The 21,800-nt window shown below is 41.5% G+C and overlaps 1 protein-coding gene across 5 annotated transcripts in view; it reads right to left on the bottom strand.

The window, feature by feature from the left end:
* Positions 1-275: 275 nt before the first annotated feature.
* Positions 276-21,800, bottom strand: part of PLGRKT (plasminogen receptor with a C-terminal lysine) — a 111,517-nt gene continuing 89,992 nt past the window's right edge. For all 5 annotated transcript variants that reach the window (XM_056522163.1, XM_056522170.1, XM_056522141.1 and 2 more), the window contains 2 exons: positions 18,829-18,938; positions 276-842 (listed from right to left, as the gene is read on the bottom strand). In XM_056522163.1, the coding sequence (XP_056378138.1) occupies positions 721-842; positions 18,829-18,938 (232 nt within the window). In that variant the 3' untranslated portion in view covers positions 276-720. The remainder of the gene's footprint in view (positions 843-18,828; positions 18,939-21,800) is intronic.

Raw genomic sequence — 21,800 nt, 5'->3', positions numbered from 1 at the left:
TTTGTATATGTGAGGTTCCCATGCCAACCTGACATCATTAGTAGAGGTAGATGATCGCACCAATGATATTTCAGTAGAGGTGTGGTTTTAATTGATTGCACATGTATATCACTTGTGTTATGACCAATGAAATGTATCTGTGATATATATATATATATATATATATGTATGTATGTACACTGTTCACAAACTTGTTATGCTTGACAAAGGCTACTACTGCCGAAACGTTGCTCTTGATGTGGGGTTAATAAAGACTACCCAGTTTCTTTGAAGATCCTTGACCTGTCTGTTGCTGTGATTTTGGACTGCTTGTACAAATATCCTGGGCTGGCTGCCTGGGCAACCACGGGCACAGAGGTCGAACCCCGGTGCTGTCCCACCACCTTCTTCTATTAATTTAACTATTATATATTTTTATTTGACATATAAGTAACATGTGACCAAGTATTATCAAAATATCCGCAGCTGTTTGGAAATTATGCAGTAACATATATTTCCCATAGACTTGTATGTGACTTTAAATAAAAACCCAGACTCTCGCAAATTGGGGTGGGTAAAGGTTAAATTAAATTAAATTATTAAATTTCATGTTAATATCTCTTCTTGGTTTGGAAGTGATGCTGGGACATACACACATTGAGATATATATATATATATATATATATATATATATATATATATTTTACAACCTTCCTTTTGTGTTTTGTTTTTACTGGATGTTTACTTTTCTAAAAAGAACTTTCTTTGAGCTTTCCTTGCTTTTTCAATCAGCTCAAAAGTTGGTAACCCCTGTGGCATTTCTAGTAAATGATTCTCATTTTCAAGAATATCTTCAGCAGTACCTAAACAGAAGAAAATACATGATTTTGTTACCACACGCTCAGTGCATATAAAAAATAAAAGCATATTAGACTTTGTATTTAAATACAACATGTAGTTGTAGATTCAACCCTTTAGTGACTAATACATTCGTTCCTTCGTTTTTTTTTTCATCACCGTCCAAGAGCCATTACTTTTTATTATTTTTCTGTCAACATACCCATATAATTTTGTTTGTTTGTGAGATCATGTAATTTTTAATAGTATCATTGCTGGGTACATAGAAATTTTTTACTTTTCAGTTTTTTTTTTTGTAAATTAACTGCTTGAGGACCTGCACCATAATAGTATGGTGTCCTGGAGCAATCAGTTGTCAACCAGTGCCATATTGTGACAGCACATACAGTAACCAAAACCAGTAACACTGTGCAAAAACACACAGTGACAGAATAGTCCTAGCAATTTACATAGACAGCTGACCGTCTGTAACCGCATCGGGGACCAATGTCTGATTGCTGTAATTGGTCAGTCTTTGCAGACTCACCAATCACAGCAATTGTGAGACCATCGGTGGCTAGCAGCTTGATTCTCCTCACACAAAGGAGAATGATCAGAGCTGTTATCCCACTGTCAGAAGAAAGAAGAGCCCCTTTGGTGGCCATCAGCTCCATTTCTGAGCCCCACTTTTCTAACCTGTTCAATGCCCACCAGCCCCTTCAGGTGTTCACCAATTGTTTTGTTAGCCTTCAATCCCAGTCCAGTGTCACATTTCTGCAGTCATATTTTTGGTGTTAAGTTATTTTAACTACAGGTTTCCTAATTTGCTACGAGCAGGGGGCATATGCCATTTTGTTTAGATATGGACAGTGAAAGTGAGAGCGAGTCTCAATTTTTACTACCCTCCTTTACTGATGACGAAGAACAAAACAGGAATGGCAGGAAAAAAAATGTCAGTTTGTGAAAGCAGGGCACTAAAAGGGTCACACGTAGCCTATATGCAGCATATTTCATGCTGCACAAAATCCAGTCAGTCATGTTGGCTCGCTGGCCCTGCCTCCAAATCTCACTGAACACATAGGGCTGCCACTGTGTAGCCCTGTGTGACTGCTCATAGAAGAATATGCTGTAGACTTTCCACTGTGCAGTGTGAAATATGTTTTGTTTATGCTTCATGGGACCAGGGACATGCACAGACATTTTGGAGGGCAGAGGCTCAAGTAAAAATAAATAAATAAATGGCACTTCACTGTGTGTAATATCCCTGTACTGTGACATCACTGTGCGCATTAACCCTACACTGTGTCACTATGCAAATGAACCTTGTACTGTACATGGATAATGTGCACAGTGACAATACAGTACAGGGGTTATATGCATAGTGACATCACAGTACAGTTTTTATACACAGTATTGTCACAGAACAGGGATTATACACACAGTGATATCACAGTGCAGAGATAATACACAAAGTATTCATATTAATGCATAGTTTTTTCCGCAATTTTACATTGATTTTGCGTTAATCGCAGCAAAATGTAATAAAATGCATGTCAATAGGGCATAAAAGTGCAGGTGCAGAGAAGGGGCAGGGGCTTCAGCCCCCTTTGATGCCTATGTGTACCCTAAAAATGTAAATATGACTGCTATATTTTTAATTCTTAGATTCCTAAGTACTTTCAAATAAAAAAATAAAAATAAAAAAAACAACCAATTGTTGTTAAAAGTGATATATGCTAAAGTAGTAAAATTTGTCTAGCTACTCAAGGAAAAGAATACCTGGGTTCTCAACGGGGTAACAATATACATTGTTTCTGACATATCTGTTTTTAGAGGGGAGGAGAGAGTTTGAGTCAATTGTGTCAGCTGAGTGCTGATAGGATGACCGATGCCCAGAAACCACTTAGAAGCTGTGGTCAAATTGTGATAGTGGTATCGAAGGGGTACACCTTTGCTAGACATCTTATCCCCTATCCAAAGGATAGGGGATAAGATGTCTGATGGCAGGGGTCCCGCCGCTGGTCCCTCCTACAGACATGACATGTCTGCATGGAGATCACGGGAGGTCTCAGCAGGACCCCCACGATCAGACATCTTATCACCTATCCTAAGGATAGGGGATAAGATGTCTAGCAACGGAATACTTCTTTAAACAATAAGGCTTAACGAGTTAAGGACGCAAGGCGTACCGATACGCCTCCATTCCCAAGTCCTTTAGGACTCAGAGCGTACCTGTATTTCCCGAGTCCCATTAACAGGGTTTAAACCGTTCTTCCGACCGGAGAACGCTTTAAACCCTGTGGGTCCCAAATGCCCAGCATTAACCCTTTAGATGCCGTGATCAAAGTTGATTGCGGCATCTAAAATGAAAGTAAAACTATCCCGGCACCTCAGAATCGCGATGTCCCAATCAGCTTACTGGACGACAGGCGGGTCCTCGCCTGCCTCCTGGTCGTCCGATCGGCGATTTACTGCTCCAAACCATCACCCCCCTTTCCCTATTTTTTAAATAAAATAATGTAATAAAAAATGTGCATAAATGTCCGAACTCTTCAAATATAAGGTTAGCTAAACTGCACAGTTGATCGCGTACACTTAAAAAAAATATATATATATCAAAGTCCAAAATTGTGAATTTTTGGTCACTTCATATACCATAAAAATATGAATAAAAAGCGATTAAATAGCCCATGAAAACAAAAATGTTACCGATAAAAACTACAGACCACGGCGCAAAAAAATTAGCCCTCATATAGCCCCATACGCGGAGAAATAAAAGTTATAGGGGGTCAGAATTTAACAATTTTAAACATAAAAATTTTGGTGCAGTAAAATGGTTTTAAGTAGTAAAATAAAGAAAAACCTACATAAATTGGGTATCCCTGTAACTGTATGGACCTACAGAAAATAAGGTGTAATTTTTATCGAAAAAGTGCACTGCGTAGAAACGGAAGCCCTAAAAAGTAGCAAAATGGCGTTTTTTTTTAAATTTCACCCCACAAATAATTTTTTTTCTTTGTTTCGCCTCAGATTGTGTTATAAAATAAGTAATGTCATTACAAAGTACAATTGATGATGCAAAAAACAAGCCCTTATATGGGTCTTTAGGTGAAAAATAGAACGTGTTATATTTTTAGAAGGTGAGGAGGAAAGTGCAAAAACAAAAATAGTTTTGAGTCCTAAGGGTGCGTTCCCACCTGGCATATGCTCAGCGTATTTCACGCTTTGCAAAATTTACTGCAGCAGCAGGAAATACGCTGCATATTCCTCGCTCACTATACACACAGGGCTTTCCGGTGGCAGCCCTATGTGTGCAGTGAGTTTTAGAGGCAGAGCCGCGCGTCACAGTCATGTCGGCACATGGCTCCGCCTCCAAAACTCACTACATGCATAGGGCTGCCACCAAAAAGTCCTGTGTGTATATTGAGTGAGGAACACGCAGTGTATTTCCCACTGCTGCCGCAAATTTTGCGCAGCGTGAAATACGCTGCTTATACGCCAGTTGGGAACACACCCTTAAGGTGAAAATGGGCTGAGTCCTTAAGGGGTTAAAGGTTTATCTGCTTCTGGTAGATAGAACAGATGCCCTGCTGTCATGCAACAGCCAAGCTCGTGTAATGTTCAGCAGAGCAGACCAGTGCTGGGCTACATCTGCCCCACCGATAAAAGACCTATTCTGATCATTAACGGACTAAACATAAAACAGTTAAAAAAAAGTTTAGGTTGTGTCTACTCAGCTATTAAGCTGTGTCCATCCAGGGGAGTACTGATCGATTCATTTCCACGTCTAGTGTCTGTTGCAGTCAAAAACTGTTTCTGATTATTTCAGGGGCCCAGGCGCTGTCCCTTCCATATACTATATGCTACAATTCTGCATGTTAACACTAGCTGCTGTGTAAAATAAAGCACAGAAGCACTCTGCACTCTCACCACTGTCTGATCTTGTCATGATGTCTGTACATACGGTGCTGAATTTTAATAAAGCAATGGTTTAATGACTGTCATCTTCAAGCAGTAAGACCATCAATGAGAAAAAGTTATTTAGGTAACTGCTACACATAGACAAAGGTGAATTGTTAAATGTATTCGCCCCTTCCCGTAAATGCGTAAAACAATGCCAAAGTCCAGAAATGTTATTTTTTGGTCACTCCATATGCTAGAAAATAAATGAATAAAATGTGATCAAAAGGTGCTATTAAAAGAAAAATGGTCACGATAAAAACATCAGATCACAGCATAAAAAAGGAGTACTCATACATCCCTATATGCAAAAAAATAAAAAAGTTATAAGAGTCAAAAGTGGACAATTCCAAACATACTAATTTTCGTACAAAAAGTTAGAATTTTTTTTTAAAGAAGTAAAATAAAACAAAATCTATAAAAATTGGGTATCATTTTAATCATATGGACCTACAGAATAAAGACAATGGCCCTAATTTACTATTGTAAACCAGACTTGTTTTGTTGGGTTGTGCGCCAGAATTTGTGCCAGAATTTGTGCCAAAATTGAAAAGAACCTTACTAACTCTCCATTTTACTGCGAAAACCCAAAAAGGGGGCGTGGCCATCGGGAAAACTGGGTGTGATCACCAGAAAGGGGGCATTCACAAAACACAACATATTTACTAAGGTTTCCACTAAAAATGTAGTGGATTTGAGCTGAGGAAAACCCCACAGATCAGAGCATGTGTAAAAGAAGCAAAATGTAGGGAAAAAGTGCAAAATGTAGGGAAACATTAGTAAATACCTTGGAAAAAAATTGTAGGGAATTAAAACCCACAAAAGAAAAATACACTCCACTCTAAGTAAATACGGGCCAACATCATTTTTACCGAAAGATGCACTGTGTAGAAACGGAAACCCCCAAAAGCTGCAAAATGGTGTTTTGTTCACATTTGCTCTTCAAGTAGATTTTTGTTTGTTTCACTGTACATTTGGAGGTAAAATTAATAAAATGATGTCATTACAAAGTACAATTGGTGATGCAAAAAGCAAGCCCTCAAATGGGTCTGCAGATGGAAAAATAACAGTTATGTCTATTAAAAGGCAAAGAGAAAAAAAAAAAAAGGCCCGGTCCTTAACCCCTTAAGGACGCAGGACGTAAATGTACGTCCTGGTGCGGTGGTACTTAACGCACCAGGACGTACATTTACGTCCTGTGTATAACCGTGGGCATCGGAGCGATGCCCGTGTCATGCGCGGCTGATCCCGGCTGCTAATCGCAGCCAGGGACCCGCCGGCAATGGCCGATGCCCGCGATCTCGCAGGCGTCCGCCATTAACCCCTCAGATGCCGGGATCAATACAGATCCCGGCATCTGCGGCAGTACGCGATTTCAATGAAGGATCGGATCGCCCGCAGCTCTGCTGCGGGGATCCGATCATTCAGAACGCCGCACGGAGGTCCCCTCACCTTCCTCCTTCCGTCTCCCGGCGTCTTCTGCTCTGGTCTGAGATCGAGCAGAGCAGAAGATCACCGATAACACTGATCTGTTCTATGTCGTATACATAGAACAGATCAGTATTAGCAATCATGGTATTGGGACTATTCAAGTGTAAAAAAAATGTAAAAAAAATGTAAAAGTACAAAAAAATCCCCTCCCCCAATAAAAAAGTAAAACGTCCGTTTTTTCCTATTTTACCCCCAAAAAGCGTAAAAAATAAATTTAATAGACATATTTGGTATCGCCGCGTGCGTAAATGTCCGAACTATTAAAATAAAATGTTAATGATCCCGTACGGTGAACGGCGTGAACGTAAAAAAAAAAAAAAAAATGTCCAAAATTGCTACTTTTTAAATACATTTTATTAAAAAAAAATTATAAAAAATGTATTAAAAGTTTTTTATATGCAAAAGTGGTATCAAAAAAAGTACAGATCATGGCGCAAAAAAAATGAGCTCTCATACCACCGCTTATACGGAAAAATTAAAAAGTTATAGGTCATCAAAATAAAGGGATTATAAACTTACTAATTTGGTTAAAAAGTTTGTGATTTTTTTTAAGCACAACAATAATATAAAAGTACGTAATAATGGGTATCATTTTAAATCGTATTGACCCTCAGAATAAAGAACACAGATCATTTTTACCGTAAATTGTACGGCGTGAAAACGAAACCTTCCAAAATTAGCAAAATTGCGTTTTTCTTTTTAATTTCCCCACAAAAATAGTGTTTTTTGGTTGCGCCATACATTTTATGATATAATGAGTGATGTCATTACAACGGACAACTGGTCATGCAAAAAACAAGCCCTCATACTAGTCTGGTGATGAAAATATAAAAGATTTTTAGAAGGCGAGGAGGAAAAAACGAAAACGTAAAAATTTAATTGTCTGAGTCCTTAAGGCCAAAATGGGCCGAGTCCTTAAGGGGTTAAAGGGTTAATAATATTTGTACCTTACAAAATACATCATAACTTTACGTAAGACTATGATCAAATCTGCATCGGAGGCTCAGCTCAGGGCCTTCATCACATAATCTGTTTAACCCCTTCATGACCCAGCTAGTTTTAGTCTTTATGACCCAGTCCGTTTTTTAAAATCTGACATGTCTCTTTATGTGGTTATAACTTTGGATTGCTTTGACCTGGCATAGTGATTCAGAGATAGTTTTTTCAAGACTAGGAAGCTCACCAGTTATTAGTCAGGGCATGCTGATCTGTGTAGTTAGTGACCAGACGGTCTAGGATTTTATTTTGTTCCGTCTTTAGGTTTATCTTTCTCGCAACCTGTCTAAATAAAACTGGCAAGGTGCCAGACTAACATTAAAAACTGTTGTCTGCCGGTTATTGAGAGGAAACATATCTCGTGGCGGTGTCCGGGGTGATCCCAGAGCTATCCCCAAGGAGGAATCCTTACATTTGGTGGAGGATGCGGGCATCAAGTTGCTAAGGGCAACCAACAGACGAGCTGCAGTCAAGCTGTTGCTAGGAGCAACCCCACCCCCCTGCATGTTGCAAATCGGATGAGCCCAGCTAAGAAGTACAAGTGCAGGACTGAAGTTGCTAGGGGCAACGGATTGTGTCAAGAAAAATGGGTCGACATCAAAAGGCTGCTTCTGGGAGCAACAGACATGGGCCACAACCGGTGGTCGCCAAGACGGATGAGAGGGTCCGTGAGTTACTGGCGGGTGGAATCCCACTGCTTGTGGAACTGGATTGTTACCAGACTGTATCCAGAATTATGCCAGACATTATTCCATTTGTGAAGTCCCGACCACAGACTATTCAAATTGACTTTGAAACGTGTTTTGGGACAGTGAGCCATATGATGGAGGTATGTGCCGAGCTTACGGTAGAAATTATACTGGGAAGAGACTTTCCATATTTCTGACAGTTATGGGATGACGAGAGTGCGCCAGAGAATCCGCACACAAAGGTTCCTGATTTAATGAAGACAGGGTGTCAATACTTGACTCTGTGAACGGTGCTGTGAATTGTGAACCTATGCAGGCTGATAATGTTTTTTTTTTTTTTTTTTTTTAAACTCATGCTGATGGGTTCGGAAGTTAAGTGTACTGTTGCCAACTCTGACAGAACAAAAAAAAAAAACTGTGTGAGTTGCCAACAGAAGGTAAAAAGATAATTACTTTGTTAGATCCTAGGTGTATAATAAGTCTGGTAAAGGCCAGTTGCAGAAAGCCAGACCCTGTAAAAGTGTCTATGCAGGCTGGTATTTGGAGTTCTAAAATTGTTTATGCATGTATTTCTACTCCCTATGGTACTATAGGTCACAAGGTTGCAATAGAGCCCTCCTTGGAGTATGATGCAGTACTGGGGACAGATTTTCCGTTTTTTCAACAGTTGTGGAAAGACTGTGAGGTGACTAGAGCAGGAACACCTGATAGGCTCACAACACTGGACTTGCACCACACAGTAGTGGAAAGTTACTCAGCAGAGGCTGAGGATGGGGAGTGTCAGCAGACCCTAGGTATATGTCAGATAGAAGTGTGCCAGACCACTAGGGGAGCTGAAGAACAATCCGCGAGTCAAGTTCAAGAGGTGACTGGAAAAGAAACTACAGAGATGTCTGTGGAAAATCCAGAACTACTGAAGAGAGGACAGGTGGAGCTAGGTGCTTACTGTCACAGCCAGATTCCTAAGTGATGGAGAGGGGTCGTAACCAGTAAGGTCGAACCACTGGACCAAATGTTGTTGCAGACCCAGGAGCCCTAGTCGTTTCTTCTGGGAAGCAGAGAGACAGTAGTGAGGTAAAAGTGTTCAGGAACTACCAGGAGCCCCAAGTGGCCAAGACCCCTGAAAAGGGGGAGACTTCACCTAAAGATGGAGAAGAGTTGGAACACGTTGGCTTAAAGGAAGAGACAGGCCAAGGACAGGTGACTGTCAAATGACAAGAGAATGTCTCAAGATCCAACAGCGAAAGTGAGGAGACCACTCTGAGTAAGAAGTCTTGGAAATGATGAGCTGGCCTTTGGAAGAAACTGGAGCATATCCAGAATATGGAAGAAACCTTACAGATTGTTTCTGCTAAACTGGTGGAAAAAGAAGAAAAGGTACAGCACCTGACAAAGGAGAAGGACAAAACGCTTGCAGACTTTAAGAAAGAGCAGGAAGCGAAGCTTCAGCTGGAAAAAGTCATGGAGCACCACAAAAGTGAATTTGCGGCTCTGCAGGATGAACTGTTCTGCTCCCAGGGTTTGTGACGAGCAAGGAGAGTGAAATGGAGAGTCTGGCCAAGCAGCCCTCATTCCAGGAAGAAGTAGTGAGTGTTCTGCGTGGTGCCTATCAGGCTCTACGGAGTGATCACAAGGCTAGGCTGGTAGCCATGGAAGAGCTGAAGAGGGAGAAAGTGATAATGGTTCAAAAGGTGCAGAGCCCTGAGGCGCAGAATGAAACGCACATTAAGTCTCACACAGCTACTTGGGATTTGCTGGGAACGCAACTCTCCGAACAAGAGGCTCTGCTAGAGGACAATGAGCAGTTGAGAGAAAAATTGCTATCCCTGGAAGATACTGTCAAGGACTTGACAGAGTTGCTGGACAGTGAGAAGATGAACTCGGCTAAGCTCAAGTGTGAGAAGCTGAAATATTTAAAGCTGAAAGGAGACATGAAGGTCCTAAAAAGAGAGCAGAGACCAAGCTGTAGAGGAACTGGCTAAAGAGAGGCTAAAAGTGTTTCAAATGGAAATTGAGGCCAGAGCCACAGCCGTCTGTGTAGAGTAAGAAGAAAGGCTGCTTGTGGTGCAAAAGCTACTGGAAACAGGGATGCTTTCTCTAAAAGTAGCGGAGTCTGAAAGCTATAAGCAGAAGCCATATGAGAAGTCCTCGGAAGCTGAGACTGAGCTAAAACCATATGGGAAGTCCTCTGAAGCCAAGACTGAGGTGAAACCATATGGAAAGTCCTCTGAAGCTGAGACTAAGATGAAACCATGTGTGAGGTCCTCTGAAGCTGCAGAGATAAGGATGTTGGTTAGTGACGTTGCTGAAACCAAAAGGTTCTCTGAGGCAGAAGCTAGACCTAACGCAACTACAGAAGTCCTGCAAACTGGTGACAGAAGAAGAAAATGGTCGGGAGCATCTGTTTTGAGGTGTAATCGGAGTGGAATCTTTGGCAAGGAATTGGTCAAAGGTGACCGGGAGACTTGTATTTGGTGGATGGTGAGAGTGCAGAAGAAGGAGGGATACGCCGTTGGAGTGATGCAGGTGAATGCTGCGAAAGAAGGAGGTCAAGGACCTCAGAACCTGTTGAACAAAGTTGTCCAGAAAAAAGGAAAGGCAGTTGGAGTTAAATGCAAGTGCTCCTTCCCGATGGTCTTAGCAAAGGGGGTGGGGGGATATGTGATACTGTGGCAAGGAAAGGGTGTATTTTGCTTGGCTCACCCTGGAGAAACCTACACCTGTGGCCTAGTTAATGAGGCCGCAGAGAAGGGAGGTGTGTTTATAAGAAACAGTGTAGTCTTGGCTCTCCCTAGTAAACAGCAAGCAGGCTGTAGGGGAGAGACACGGGTTAGTCCATCTCCTTGATAAAGCCACACTAGTGGCGAAACATGTGGGGGGGGGGGGGGAGTGACAGCACATGGTTTTAACTGCAGTCCACTATGTCTCAAACAAATCTAATAGGAAAACTTTATAAAATTAGGTAGGGTCAGATTTGGCCAGAGAGCCCATTAACCGTACCTGCGGTTCACAGCAGGTTACGGTGAGTGAATGCCACCAAGAACAACCCAACAGTGATTGTTACCTGATAGCCACATACATAAGTGGCCTGAGCACCCTCATGTGAGAGCCACATCCATAGTGGCACCAATACCTTGAGGGTGGCCCCACCTATTGCGATATACAACTATCAAATACAGTGTCCATACTACCTAGCCTATTAAAGAGGGAGACATATCCCCTGATTCAGCAAGACGGCAAGAAACACAGGGCTGTTTAGTGGGGCACCAGATTATTTAGATGGATAATCCCATTTACTGTTGAGTGCTCACGGTGGCTATAGCGGCTATGACCCAAAGCACTGGTTCTCAGACACCCAAATGACATTAGTGGCACTGTAATTTTAAACGTGTGGTTCTCACCTTTTTGTTACATTTATATGAGAGTAATAAAAGTTAAGTTTTAGTGTATTTGTAGCACATGTGATTTAGAGGTTATTTATTTAACCCCCTAGGGTTATCCTGTTGTTGTGGCTGTAGGGGAGAGACACGGGTCCTGCTGAGGAACACACAGCCCGAGCTGTGAGTGGCCAAAAGAATGGTGTGAACTGTGAGTAGAAGGTTGCAGGAGGCATTTAACTGACTGAGGGAATTTCACCAGTTATTAGTCAGGGCATGCTGATCTGTGTAGTTAGTGACCAGACGGTCCAGGATTTTATTTTGTTCCTGCTTTATGTATATTTTTCCTGCAACCTGTCTAAATAAAGCTGGCAAGGTGCCAGACTTGCATTAAGAACTGTTGTCTGACGGTTATTGAGAGGAAACGTGTCCCGTGGCAGTGTCCAGGACGATCCCAGAGCTATCCCCAAGGAGGAACAAACCCCCCCCCTAGGCAAGATGGATGGCTATTAGTGGTAGCCACCATCTTACCGGGCGCGGCCAGTATCTGCATGACGTACATGTATGTCATGGTCGGGAAAATCTTCCAAGACAATAAACATAGTGAGCAGTATTTTTGTCTGTTTATTTTCCAGCAGAAAACCAGCTGATCACTTTAACCTTTAACCCCTTAAGGACTGGACTAACTAAGCCTGTATGTCACTTAAATTTGTTTTTAAATGACAGGTACACTTTTTTTTTGTTTTTAATTAAATGCAGCCTTGGTGTTCAGACCCTGACCAATCGCTAGAACGTGCAGGGAGAGAAGCGCTGATGACTGAGACAGTCCTATAAACTTCTAATGCAATTTTGTCTCGTATAGCGCACTCTTCTCCTGACTCGTTCTAGAGATCAGTCTTGGTCTAGTCAGACCCTGATCGATAAACAATCTTAAATCAACTGGTGCCAGAAAGTTAAACAGATTTGTAAATGACTTCTATTTAAAAATCTTAATCCTTCAAGTACTTATCAGCTGCTGTATGCTCCACAGGAAGTTCATTTATTTTTGAATTTCTTTTCAGTCTGACCACAGTGCTCTCTGCTGACACCTCTGTCCATGTCAGGAACTGTCCAGAGCAGGCTAGGTTTGCTATGGGGATTTGCTCCTACTCTGGACAGTTACTGACATGAAAGGTGTCAGCAGAGAGCACTGTGGTCATACAGAAAAGAAATTCAAAAAGGAAAAAACTTCCTCTGTAGTATACAGCAGCTGATAAGTACTGCAAGGGTTAAGATTTTTAAATAGAAGTAATTTAAAAATCTGTTTAACTTTCTGGCACCAGTTGATTTAAGAAATTTTTTTTCCCGCTGGAGTACCCCTTTAAGCAATACTCGCCCTTAGGCCATATTTGGTTGCATGGCCATAGGCAGGAGCCATAAGGAGTAAAGTGCCCTTTCGCTTTTTAGCATTATATGAATTATAGACCCCACTCCATGCCTACATAAAACTGGAACTGGCAGAATGATACTGCACCCCAAGAAGTGACCCCACAATTTTTATCTCAGAAAGAACTTTTTTTTATCATTGGGCGTTAAAAATTTTTTTACAAAAATTAAATTTCATTTTTTTTTATGATTTTCTTTTCCTTTGATGAAGGGAGGTTTCAGTCCTCATATGAATGCTGTGACTGAGGCCCTTAGCAGACCCTACAACGCATATGTGATCCTAGCCTAGTGCTTTAATAATAAATCAAAAAGTAACCTTTTAGTACTTAAAAAAATAACACCTGTTTTTGCTTTTACCATTGTGTAAAGATTAGGGCACAGTGCTATTTTAGGCACTCCTTTTTAAGTAATCCCCTAAATAAATTTGAACATGCATAATGTAAGTTTTTACAGACAAAGCTTCTGCATACTACATCACAATTTCCATTGCATCTTTTCCTATTGTTCATATCTAAATAATTACTCCTCTATGACATTAATTATTTCTGGCTGCACAGATGCCTGTTGCCATAATATATCCACTACAACAGATAATAGAATTAACCCATGTTAAACATGTTGGGATGTCAGTCTTTAATACAGGACAGAACACATTCGTTATTTGAATGTACACTGCTCAAAAAAATAAAGGGAACACTTAGACAACACAATGTAACTCCAAGTCACTCACACTTCTGTGAAATCACTGTCCACTCAGGAAGTAACACTGATTGACAATCAATTTCACATGCTGTTTTGCAAATGGAACAGACAACAGGTGGAAATTATAGGCAATTAGCAAGACACCCCCCAATAAAGGAGTGATTCTGCAGGTGATGACCACAGACCACTTCTCAGTTCCTACACTTCCTGGCTGATGTTCTGGTCACTTTTGAATGCTGGCGGTGCTTTCCCTCTAGTCTACAACCCACACAAGTGGCTCAGGTAATGCAGCTCATCCAGGATGGCACATCAATGCGAGCTGTGGCAAGAAGGTTTGCTGTGTCTGTCATTGTAGTGTCCAGAGCACGGAGGCGCTACCAGGAGACAGGCGAGTACATCAGGCGACGTGGAGGAGGCCGTAGGAGGGCAACAACCAAGCAGCAGGACCGCTAACTCTGCCTTTGTGCAAGGAGGAGCACTGCCAGAGCCCTGCAAAATGACCTCCAGCAGGCCACAAATGTGCATGTGCCCACTGAAACGGTCAGAAACAGACTCCATGAGGGTAGTATGAGGGCCCAACATCCACAGGTGGGGTTGTGCTTACAGCCCAACACTGTGCAGGACGTTTTGCATTTGCCAGAGAACACCAAGACTGGCAAATTTGCCACTGGCACCCTGTGCTCATCACAGATGAAAGCAGGTTCCCACTGAGCACACGTGACAGAGTCTGGAGATGCCGTGGAGAACATTCTGCTGCCTACATGACCGGTTTGACGGTGGGTCAGTAATGGTGTGGGGTGGCATTTCTTTGGGGAGCCGCACAGCCCTCCATGTGCTTGCCAGAGGTAGTCTGACTGCCATTAGGTACCGAGATAAGATCCTCAGACCCCTTGTGAGACCATATGTTGGTGCGGTTGGCCCTGGGTTCCTCCTAATGCAAGATAATGCTTAACCTCATGTGGCTGGAGTTCCTTCAAGAGGAAGGCATTGATGCTATGGACTGGCCCACCCGTTCCCAAAACCTGAATCCGATTGCGCACATCTGGGACATCATGTCTCGCTCCATCCACCAACGTTGCACCACAGACTGTCCAGGAGTTGGCGGATGCTTTAGTCCATGTCTGGGAGGACATCCCTCAGGAGACCAACTGCCACCTCATCGGGAGCATGCCCAGGCATTTTAGGGAGGTCATACGGGCACGTGGAGGCCACACACACTGCTGAGCCTCATTTTGATTTGTTTTAAGGACATTACATCAAAGTTGGATCTGCCTGTAGCGTGGTTTTCCACTTTGATTTTGAGTGTGACTACATATCCAGACCTCCATGGTTTGATGAATTTGATTTCCATTGATAATTTGTGTGTGATTTTGTTGTCAGCCCATTCAACTATGTAAAGACAAAAGTATTTGATACGATTAGTTCATTGATTCAGATCTAGGATGTGTTATCTTAGTGTTCCCTTTATTTTTTTGAGCAGTGTATTTATCGTGATGAGAGTTTTACAAGTTAACCAGTAAATGGCAATACAAAAATTATACTTTTATAATAATATGTAATATTTTAGAAAAGGTGAGTTGGTTGGCTGGTTTAACTAAGTTGCAACAACATTGTGCACTAACAGATAACTTTTGTTTGGCCTTTTATGACGTAAAAAAACCTTTTTATATAATGTAGAAAATAACACATGTATATTTGAAATAAAAAAAATGTGCATATTTTTGTCCCTGCAGCTATTTCCTGTGTTTCTATGAGGAGACCAAATACAGAAAGTGAGTGGAAAAGCAGGGCTGTGTGCTGTGAGGACAAGCAGGATACTGTGCACTGAGGCTCTGTGACACGCCCCCCGGCTCACACAGTAGGATGATTGACAAGCCAGGAGCCTGCACAGAGCCCTGCTTGTCCTGCCCTCACTTCCTGTATTATGGCTAATTTTTTGCGCCACCAAATCTACTTTGTAATGACATCAGTCATTTTACCCAAAACATCTATAGCGAACCCCCCCCCCCCCAAAAAAAAAATATCATTGCGAGTCAAAATTGAAGATTTTGTATATTTTGGGAGCTTACGTTTCTACACAGTAAATTTTTCGGTAGAAATTACACCTTATCTTTATTCTGTAGGTCCATATGATTAAAATGATACGTATTTATAAAGGTTTGATTTTGTCTTACTTCTGGAAAAAATCATAACTACATGCATGAAAATTTTTACGTTTAAAAATGTCCTCTTCTGACTAGAGATGAGCGAACTTACAGTAAATTCGATTCGTCACGAACTTCTCGGCTCGGCAGTTGATGACTTATCCTGCATAAATGAGTTCAGCTTTCAGGTGCTCCGGTGGGCTGGAAAAGGTGGATACAGTCCTTGGAAAGAGTCTCCTAGGACTGTATCCACCTTTTTCTAGCCCATGGGAGAACCTGAAAGCTGAACTCATTTATGCAGGATAAGTCATCAACTGCCGAGCCGAGAAGTTCGTGACAAATGGAATTTACTGTAAGTTAACTCATCTCTACTTCTGACCCCTATAACTTTTTTATTTTTGAGGGGATGTATAAGGGCTAATTTTTGTACCATTTTTATTTTCATCTGATTTTTTGTTCACTTTTTCTATATTTTATATGGTATAACAAGTGACCAAAAATATGCTATTTTGGACTTTCAATTTTATTTATTTTTTTACGTGTACGCCATTGACCGTGCGGTTTAATTAATGATATATTTTTATAGTCTGGACATTTATGCACGTGATGATACCACATATGTTTATATTTATTTTTATTTACATGCTTTGTTTTTTTTTAATGGGAAAAGGGGGGTGATTCAAACTTTTATTAGGGAAGGGGTTAAATCACATTTATTAACTCATTTTTTTATTTTGCAATGTGATTGCCCCCATAGAGGGCTATAACATACAGTACATTGATTGCCAGCACTGTTCAATGCTATGCCATAGCATTGCATTGATCAGTGCAATAGGCGGTCGATTGCTCAAACTTGGATCTCAGACTTGGAGCAAACAATCGCCGATGGGACGAGCCCGAGGCAGGTAAGGGACTGTGGTTTCCCCACGGTGGTCCCGATCAGCCCGACTGAGCTGCCCCTAAAGGGTTAATAGCGCGCATCACCGCAATCGGTGATGTTAGCCTCGGGTCCCGGCTACCGTTAGCAGCTGGGACGGACCCGATGTGATGCTGGGTCACCTCGTGACCCAGCGTTATATCGCGGGAGCAGGCACAGGACGTACAGGTACGCCCTGCATCCTTAAGAGGTTAAATGATTCAGTTATGTGATTCTTTCATAATGTGAATCAAGGATTACTATTGAAGAACTGGGGGAGGGGCACCAGTTAACCCCTTAAGGACCGGGGTTTTTTCCGTTTTTGCATTTTTGTTTTTTGCTCCTTGCCTTTAAAAAATCATAACTCCATAAATCCATATTATTGCTTATTTTTTGCGCCACCAATTCTACTTTGTAATGACGTCAGTCATTTTGCCCAAAAATCTACGGTGAAACGAAAAAAAAATCATTGTGTGACAAAATTGAAAAAAAAAAACGCCGTTTTGTAACTTTTGGGGGCTTCCGTTTTTACAAAGTACATTTTTCGGTAAAAATTACACCTTATCTTTATTCTGTAGGTCCATACAATTAAAATGATACCCTACTTATATAGGCTTGATTTTGTCGTACTTCTGGAAAAAATCATAACTACATGCAGGAAAATTAATACGTTTAAAATTGTCATCTTCTGACCCCTATAACTTTTTTATTTTTCCGCGTATGGGGCGGTATGAGGGCTCATTTTTTGCGCCGTGATCTGAAGTTTTTAACAGTACTATTTTTGCATTGATAGGACTTATTGAAAAATGCACTATTTTGGACTTTGGAATTTTTTTGCGCGTACGCCATTGACCGAGCGGTTTAATTAACAATATATTTTTAAAATTCGGACATTTCCGCACGCGGTGATACCATATATGTTTATTTTTATTTACACTGGTTTTTTTTTTATGGGAAAAGCGGAGTGATTCAAATTTTTAATAGGGGAGGGGTTAAATGATCTTTATTCACTTTTTTTTTTTGCAGTGTTATAGCTCCCATAGGGACCTATAACACTGCACACACTGATCTTTCACATTGATCACTGGTTTCTCATCGGAAACCAGTAATCGAGGATTCTGCCGCTTGACTGCTCATGCCTGGATCTCAGGCACTGAGCAGTCATTCAGCGATCGGACAGCGAGGAGGCAGGTAGGCACCCTCCGGCTGTCCTGCAAGCTGTTCGGGATGCCGCGATTTCGCCGCGGCTATCCCGAACAGCCCACTGAGCTAACCGGCAGTTTTTACTTTCACTTTTAGCCGCGTGGCTCAGCTCTGAGCACGTGGCTAAAGGGTTAATAGCGCACGGCGCCGCGCACTATTAGCGGCAGGTCCCGGCTTCACTATGACGCTGGGCCCGCCGTGATATGATGCGGGGTTACCGTGTAACCCCGCGTTATATCACGGGAGCAGGACCAAGGACGTACCGGTACGTCTTTGGTCCTTAAGAGGTTAAAGTGTACCTTTCATCATAAAAACTTTTGATACTTTATAGATTAATGTATGCAGAATAACTTTCCAATAGCATGTTATTAAAAATATGCTTCTTTCTTTTTAATTTTCCACTTTGAAAAAATTACCACTAGAATCTCCTACCAGTCCTGGCTGCAAGCCTTTTTTTTATAGATTTCAGACTCTGGAGTCCTAAATCTCAGACTGCAGCCGGGACACAGACAAACTAAGCACTGCTCCCTGTCAGGGTGTGGTCCTGTCAAAAAAAAAAAAAAAGCAAACAAAATGTCCACATTCACAGTCCACAGCATAATGCCCCTTTCACAGCATGATACCTAATGACATTAATCTGGGTCCCCATCATGGCTCCACTCATGGGGTGTGGGTGGGGGGGACGAAGGGTTTTGATCTTCTCAAAGGGTTGGTCTTCTTTGGACATTTCACTGTACTACTACTATTATTATTGCTGTTATTATTATTATTAATAATAATTGAAAGATATTCTTCTGATCACCAGAAGTTAGAGAAACGGGACGATGGTGAACAGCACCAGGAAAAAGAGATTCAAAATGTACACTTCTTTTGCACCAGCTGCCAGATCAGCCAGTGTGAAAGCTGTTTTTACAGAGCATCTCTCTACTTTGGCTAATAACTGGAAATCCTAAATGGCCCTAATAGGACATAATAACAAAAGACTGTCTTCATAAGACAATCCCATCAAATAAAATCATAGTTAAAAAAGTTATGTTGTGAATGAATCATCAGAATCAAGGAGTAAACATGTCTAAAAAGAAATAGAGCAAGTAATCAACCAATTGTACCTTTCATCCTGTGAACTAGGGTCCCATAGCCCATATCATATTGGTATGCAAAAACAAATCCCAGTGGTATAATAGGAATACATAATCCTGGTTTCTTTCCTTTTATTGCCCTGCACAAAGAACAAAGAGTCACATACATAAAAATGCCTCTTTATGAACAAATCTATTATAAATTATTTAAACAGATTAGAATAAATACACTGCTCAAAAAAATAAAGGGAACACTAAGATAACACATCCTAGATCTGAATGAATGAACTATTCATATGAAATACTTTCGTCTTTACATAGTTGAATGTGCTGACAACAAATATCACCGGAAATTAAATTTATCAACCCATGGAGGTCTGGATATGGAGTCACGCTCAAAATCAAAGTGGAAAACCACACTACAGGCTGATCCAACTTTGATATAATGTCCTTAAAACAAGTCAAAATGAGACTCAGTAGTGTATGTGGCCTCTACATGGCCATATGACCTGATGAGGTGGTCCTGGGCAGTCTGTGGTGCAACGTGGCATTGGTGGATGGAGCGAGACATGATGTCCCAGATGTGCTCAATCAGATTCAGGTCTGGGGAACGGGCGGGCCAGTCCATAGCATCAATGCCTTCCTCTTGCAGGAACTGCTGACACACTCCAGCCAAGTGAGGTCTAGCATTGTCTTGCATTAGGAGGAACCCAGGGCCAACCGCACCAGCATGTGGTCTCACAAGGGGTCTGAGGATCTCATCTTGGTACCTAATGGCAGTCAGGCTATCTCTGGCAAGCACAGGGAGGGCTGTGCGGCCCCACCCAAAGAAATGCCACCTCACACCATTACTGACCCACCGCCAAACCGATCATGCTGGTGGATTTTGCAGGCAGCAGAACGTTCTCCACAACGTCTCCAGACTCTGTCACGTCTGTCACATGTGCTCAGTGTGAACCTGCTTTCATCTTTGAAGAGCACAGGGTGTCAGTGTTTTTGCCAATCTTGGTGTTCTCTGGCAAATGCCAAATGTCCTGCACGGTGTTGGGCTGCAAGCTCAACCCCCACGCTGTGGACGTTGGGCCCTCATACCACCCTCATGGAGTCTGTTTCTGACCGTTTGAGTGGACACATGCACATTTGTGGCATGATGGAGGTCATTTTGCAGGGCTCTGGCAGTGCTCCTCCTGCTCCTCCTTGCACAAAGGCGGAGGTAGCGGTCCTGCTGCTGGGTTGTTGCCCTCCTACGGCCTCCTCCATGTCTCCTGATGTACTGGTCTGTCTCCTTGTAGTGCCTCCATGTTCCATAGAAAAACTTCTTGCCACAGCTCGCATTGATGTGCCATGCTGGATGAGCTGCACTACTCGGGCCACTTGTTTGGGTTGAAGACTCCGTTTCATGCTACCACTAGAGTGAAAGCACCGCTAGCATTCTAAAGTGACCAAAACATCAGCCAGGAAGCATAGAAACTGAGAAGTGGTCTGTGGTCACTACCTGCAGAACCCCTCCTTTACTGGGGGTGTCTTGCTAATTGCCTATAATTTCCACTTGTTGTCTGTTCCATTTGCACAACAGCATGTGAAATTGATTGTCAATCAGTGTTGCTTCCTGAGTGGACAGTGTGATTTCACAGAAGTGTTATTGACTTGGAGTTACATGGTGTTGTTTAAGTGTTCCCTTTATTTTTTTGAGCAGTGTATGTTCCAAGTCCCATACTATCCTAACATAACATATGTTACATCCAAACAGACAAACATTTTCATTTTCTAATATCCACTTCTAAATTTTTTAACATGCATCTGTTTAGTGGCTTTGGGCCTTCACTGCTGATAAAAAATAGAAACAAAAACTTCTAAAAGGGTAACTTGAATCATCAACTATTTGGAGCTTAGAAGCCTTACATTGCTTATAGGTTATAATAAATAATCATGAATACACCCCTTTTCTTGTAAAGAGGCTTTTCCGGTTTCATGTATTTAAAAAAAAAAAAAAAAAAAAAAAAGAAAGTAAAAGTAATCATAACATTCTTGCAATGTTCTCAGTCAGAGATCTTGAAAAACTTATTTATTACCCTTTTTATATAGCAATGGCATATTCTGCAGCATGGTACAGAGACTGTTTTTCACTTCAATGAATATCCATTATAGGATATCATTTTTCTATTTCAGACACACACATTCATTTTCATCTGAAGCAAGATAAATGCTCATTACATTTTTGAAGTGTGGAAGGAAACCATAGTACTCAAAAGAGGTCCATGCAAGACATGGAGAATATGCAGACTTTATGCAGATGTTTTTGGTCAGGTCTAAACCCAGGACCCCAGAACTGCAAGGCAACAATGCTATCCACAAGCTTGCCACTGTGCTGCCCGAAGTATATTAGACAATTTTTAAACTTATTATACAATGAGTACATGTCAAGAGCTTGATAATTTTTTTAATCCTCATAGTTCACTCCCTCCATCACAATAAACCGCCACCTGCCTATACAGTCATGGCCATAAATGTTGGCACCCCTGAAATTTTTCAAGAAAATGAATTATATCTCACAGAATAGGATTGCAGTAACACGTTTTGCTATACACATGTTTATTCCCTTTGTGTGTATTGGAACTAAACAAAAAAAATTTGGAAAAAAAGCAAATTGGACAATGTTAAACCAAACTCCAAAAATGGATTGGACAAAATTATTGGCACCCTTAACTTAATATTTGGTTGCACACCCTTTGGAAAAATTATTGAAATCAATCTCTTCCTATAACCATCAATAAGCTTCTTGCACCTCTCAGCCAAAAAGTTGGACCAATCTTCCTTTGCAAACTGCTCCAGGTCTCTCTTATTGGAAGGGCGCCTTTTCCCAAAAGCATTTTTAAGATCTCTCCACAGGTGTTCAATGGGATTTAGATCTGGACTCATTGCTGGCCACTTCAGAACTCTTCAGCGCTTTGTTGCCATCCATTTCTGGGTGCTTTTTGACGTATGTTTGCGGTGATTGTCCT

The sequence above is a fragment of the Hyla sarda genome, chromosome 1 (assembly GCF_029499605.1).
Source record: "Hyla sarda isolate aHylSar1 chromosome 1, aHylSar1.hap1, whole genome shotgun sequence".
NCBI classification, from domain to species: domain Eukaryota; kingdom Metazoa; phylum Chordata; class Amphibia; order Anura; family Hylidae; genus Hyla; species Hyla sarda.
Note: the sequence above shows the minus strand (reverse complement) of the source record. Positions and strands in the feature narration are given on the sequence as shown.